This window comes from Condylura cristata, unplaced genomic scaffold (assembly GCF_000260355.1).
Source record: "Condylura cristata isolate star-nosed mole 26May11 unplaced genomic scaffold, ConCri1.0 scaffold00020, whole genome shotgun sequence".
Taxonomy (NCBI): Eukaryota; Metazoa; Chordata; class Mammalia; order Eulipotyphla; family Talpidae; genus Condylura; species Condylura cristata.
This window is the reverse complement of record NW_004567121.1, coordinates 37,938,469-37,943,179: the sequence shown is the minus strand read 5'-3', so window position 1 is coordinate 37,943,179 and position 4,711 is coordinate 37,938,469. Positions and strand designations below refer to the sequence as shown.

At 60.9% G+C, this 4,711-nt stretch overlaps 1 protein-coding gene across 1 annotated transcript in view; it reads left to right on the top strand.

Annotated features, from left to right (window-relative positions):
- Nucleotides 1-4,711, top strand: part of IAH1 (isoamyl acetate-hydrolyzing esterase 1 homolog (S. cerevisiae)) — an 11,089-nt gene that overhangs the window by 2,804 nt on the left and 3,574 nt on the right. Inside the window, exons 2-3 of the mRNA XM_012727369.1 lie at nt 164-230; nt 3,578-3,729. Coding sequence (XP_012582823.1) covers nt 164-230; nt 3,578-3,729 — 219 coding nt within the window. The remainder of the gene's footprint in view (nt 1-163; nt 231-3,577; nt 3,730-4,711) is intronic.

Genomic DNA, 4,711 nt, shown 5'->3' with positions numbered 1-4,711 from the left:
CCTTTCGTGCGGCGGCTCCAGGCAGTCAGGGCCGGACAGAATGCAGGTGACTGGCACGCGGCCAGGTGCCGGGGACGAAAAGCCGCCGCGGGTGCCGCTCCATCACCCCTGAAATGAGCGAGTGAGGGGCCCGAGCAGGCGCCGCGCCTCGGGTGGTAACGAGCTTTCTGTCTTCAGTTTTCTTTCCAGCAGGGAGGATGGGGCGCATCCCTGGCTGACAAGCTGGTCAGGTGAGGAGTTTCTGGGTGACACTGAGTGTGACTGGAAGTGTGATTGCCTCTGGGGGCGTGCACGAAGCACTTGCAAGCAAGAGTCTCTCCCTGCCCTTCCGGACTTCCTGGTGGTCCGCATGGCGGTGTGGGGCGGGAAGGGCTGGCGCCCTGGATCCGTACAAAGAATGGGGCGACTTGCAATCAAACCCTGACAGTTGTGAGAAGTGTGGGAGTCTGGATGGAAAGTAGTGTGACCCTTCACCCAGAGACAGGTCTCCACTTAGCGTTGAGGTTTGTGATTGAAGGAATTCCCTTGACTGAGAAGTTGAGATATGTTTTGCATAGAGAGACTGGGGTGCAGGCCAGAGGTGCAGGGGGAGTGAAAGGGTCCCCCAGAGCCAGAGCGGGGAGCAGAACAGACCTACTGAAACCCACTGCTGGGGGGCAGCGGGGAGACAGGAGGCGTCTCCTGGGTCCTGGGGTCACTCCCTGGCCGGCATGTCCTCTGGCCTTTGTGGTGGGAGCGCTGAGCTGCGGCCCAGAAAATACATTCTTCACTCAGTCGAATCCCGTGAGTAGCCGCCCCCCCTTTACCAAAATCGTCACTTTGAATTTGCATTTTGTTTGCGCAGCTTAACTTAAGCTTAACTTGAGTATGTGCGATGGACGCCATTAGAAGGGAAGCCCCAGCTCCAGAGACGGCAGGTCTTAAAAGTGCTGTGTGTCGCCTCATTGAACCTTCCGGGCTACCCTGAGGTAATCTCAGCCCTGCCCCCTTTTCTAGCTGAGAAAGAGGAGGAGGAGAGGTGAACCGCGGGGCCACCACACGGGGAGGCCAGGCCCCGCTTCCTGGGCGGCTGGGGTGTGCCCTGGACACGGGCGCGCAGCAGACCCGGCTCTTCTCGTAGTCGGGTCGCTGTGGAATTAGCGCCGCCCCTGCTGAGTGGGAGACCCCGGAAAGCTAAAGAGCCTGGAAACCTCCAGGTGCCGATGTTTCGCCCGCAGTTTCACGTGGAGTTTAAGTTTCCACCGTAGTTACAGGTGCGGCCGCTGGAGGCCCCTTAACTAGAACCTACTTGGGCTTCCGGTTTGGCGTGACTGGGAGACCTTGAGACAGCGCGTGGGCCGTTAGCTTTGTTCCGCCACTTCTCAGAGCACCTTGTGAGGCTTAACTAAGCACGAGGCCCCGCTGCCCCCCCCCCCCCTTTCCCTGGAGTAAGGGGTGCTTCTTGTGGCCAAGGCTGCCTCGAGGCGCTGAGCAGCGCCCCCCCCCGGGACCTCACCTGTCCAGATTCCCCCCCTCAGGCTCTGCCTGCGGAGCTGCGTCGCCTCTCCTGGCACACACTTCCGCAGGCTCGGGGGAGCCCACTGTAAACTGAAGTGCCATGCTGAAAGCGCCCTGGCACCCGCCTCCCCCGACTGCTAGCCGCGGGCCTGCAAGAGAAGCTGAGGGGCTGAGGGGCCGGGTGCGGGGGCCTGTGCCTTAGAGGCGGCCTTGCAGCCGCTGCCAGGGCCAGGGCGGCTGGACCCACCTGCTTCCTTAGCACCTGGACCGGCGCTGGTGTCTGTGTCCCCGGCAGCTGCCGCCCGACAGTCACGCAGGCTGCAGCTGCGTGGCTACGCGGGCCTCTCTGACAGACCTCGGCCCCCAGCGTCGGCTGCAGCATTGCGCAGCCCTGACTGACCTGGTCTCTTCTGACCTGATTTCCACTTTGCAAACTTAGACACCACTGAGTGGAACTGCCCTCCCGTGGCGCCTGCTGGACGATGGGGAGTTCAGCTGCGTGAGGGAGCCTGCCCCACGCCGCCTCGGGCCGTTGCAGCCCGGAACAGACCTGTGTGCTCCCACGGAAGCATCTGCAGGATGCTTAAACCCCTTTAAAACATACTGACATTTTCTTTTTAAACTTCATGCAAGTGTCTCTAACAAAAAGACTTGCTGAAGGAGTCAGGACAAATTCGCCTTTGTAAAAGCTTCTTTCTAAGGGTGCCCCTGCCTGTTGGGATTTGTAAAGCCCCAGATTTACATACTCGCCGCAAGATCCCTTGGAGGGCCTGGATATTTTGAAACACCTTTCAGTCCTTGCCTTTTCCCACTTTTCATCCAAACTTAAATACCTGTCTTGAGCCGTGAATTTGTGTAGAAACTTGTGTTTTCTGGTTGGGAGCCACCTGGCACGGTCATGAGACCCAGAGGAACTCGGATGCTCTCTCTGACCCTCCCTGGAACCGCTGGGCCTCCCTCCCGCGCTCCCTCGGGGTCTGTACTGGCCTGAGCGGGGACTCCGCGAGCCTGGCCACGCTGGCAACCTGCACATGCCTGGCGGCCCAGTTAGCAGCGCCCTTCGCCCTCGGTGGGGGACGTCCTGGGCACCCGCAGCGAGGCCCTGGCTGCTGCTCCAGACCTTGTGGTTTGGCATCCTCACGGCACGGGCCTTCGGGAAGTGTTTGCCTCTTGGGTGCTGCCGTTGAGTGGCGCTTTGGAGGGTGGAGGACAGACGCGCGTGTTAAATTTCCAAGCTGTTGCGTTTTAAGTGTGTGTCGTCTGCCAAGGGGCCGGTCAGCTGCAGGAGTCGCTCCACAGAAAACACTGGAAATCAGACTTTGAAAAACAGACTGATAAACTCTGTTGCCCCAAGATGCTTCCAGAATAGCGTCAGGTTTCCTCCAGCTGCCAGTCTCTGGCCCGTTGCCTGGCCTTTGATCTGGCAAGCTCGGTCATTGGGCTGCACGTTTTTCTAGGTGAGGGCTTGAGCCACGCACCGGCGGCCCCAAGGCGGCCTGCCGATCCGAAGTCGGATTTGAGCTGCACTTAGTGCAACTCGAAGCACCTGCAGGCTCCAGGGCCTGCCCGTCCACTTACCAAGGTCACGTTTGAAGGCGCGCCCCTCCTTCACCCGGCCTTGGGGGCCGTGTCTGAAGGACCCAAACTAGGCCTGAGCTGCTCATGCCCCTTTGCGGGGGCACGTCCCGGCCATAGCCCCGGGCGACAGTGCTGGCACCCGGCCCAGCCAGACCCACGGCTTTTGTCGCCACCCATGTAGCGCTGTGCATCGAGTCAGGTATTTTTAGAAGAAAAAGGCCTGTTCGTGAACTGGTCTGAGCGGCAGTGTGCCGAGCCTGAGCACACAGACTGAGCCTAAGAGGCGGGTGTCAGCCCTCGGGTGGGAGAGGGGGGCACGTGGGCCTGTGAGCGCAGGAGCAGGCGGGAAGCGCAAAGCGAGCAGGGTTTGTCAAGCCCCACGCCTGGCCTCACCTGAGGGCCCAGTGCGGCCTGGAGCTGCCCTGTGGAGGGAGGGCGCGGCCCGGCCTGTGAGGCCCACAGCCGTGCCCACCTCACCTCCTTTGCCAATTTCTCATTTCAGAAAATGTGATGTTCTGAATCGCGGATTTTCGGGTTACAATACCAGATGGGCCAAAATCATCCTTCCGAGGTTAATCAGGAAAGGGGGCGGCTCGGACCATCCCATCGTGGCAGTGACGATTTTCTTCGGTGCCAATGACAGCGCGCTGAAAGGTAAGGGCGTGCCCGCTCTCTGGCCTCGCCCCGTTGTGTCACTTTGGCCGCGGTGCACGTTCTCCCTGCGCCCGCAGCTCTGCCAGCAGGCGCGCTCGCGTTTCCGTGGCGTCGTGCATTCAGTGAGCTTGACGCCTGGTTTACGTGCCTGCGTCTGGGCCCTTGACAGGCCTAACGTTTCGCGAATCCATGTTGTCTCGCAGGCGCTCGTGCTGTGCCGAGTGCCCAGTGTCCGTGTTTCAGTTGACACGGTTGGCAGCGCAGGGCTCAAGCTGCAGGCCGGGCCAGTGACGCCAGCCCTACGTCTCCGTTGTCCCAGAGAGCGGCGCTGGCCACGGGGGCAGAGGGGAGACCTCAGCTGAGGCCCAGCTTCCAAGGTTTCTTGGCTGTACCGCCCCTTGCCCCCATAGGTGGGGTGGAGATGAAGGAACAGCCTGGTGCCACCCTAGAGGGGAGCACAGCAGGCGCATCCACTGAAATCCACTGCTGAGGGGGCAGCGGGGAGACAGGAAGGATCTGCCGCGCCCTGTGCTCACTCCCTGGCCGGGGCCCAGGCTCAGGCTGCAGCGGCTACAGCAGCTCCACAGTGCTGGACTCAACCCTGTGCCACCAGGGAGGCCCCAGACAGCAATTTTAAACGACGACGTGAGAGTCGGCAAGTGTGGAAAGTTCTTGTGTTAATCGTGCAGAAATGTCATTTGCTGCAAATCTGGACTTGTCTGGGAACCCAGGACACGGGCTGTGAAGCGCCCAGGCGCGCCCACCAGTTCCCGCACCCCGCTCGCAGTTTAGCGGCTGCAGCGCCTGCAGCTCAGTCTCGTGGCCAGCCACGGTCCAGGTCGTGTGGGGAAGCGTGTTTCTGGCGCCATCCCGGGTGTGTGTTGTGTCCTAAGTGTCCACACCCATGTGGAAGCGACTAGAAAGAACATCTAAACACCCTCTGGTTTTCTGGGTGGTAAGATCATGAGTGAACCCCCCCCCC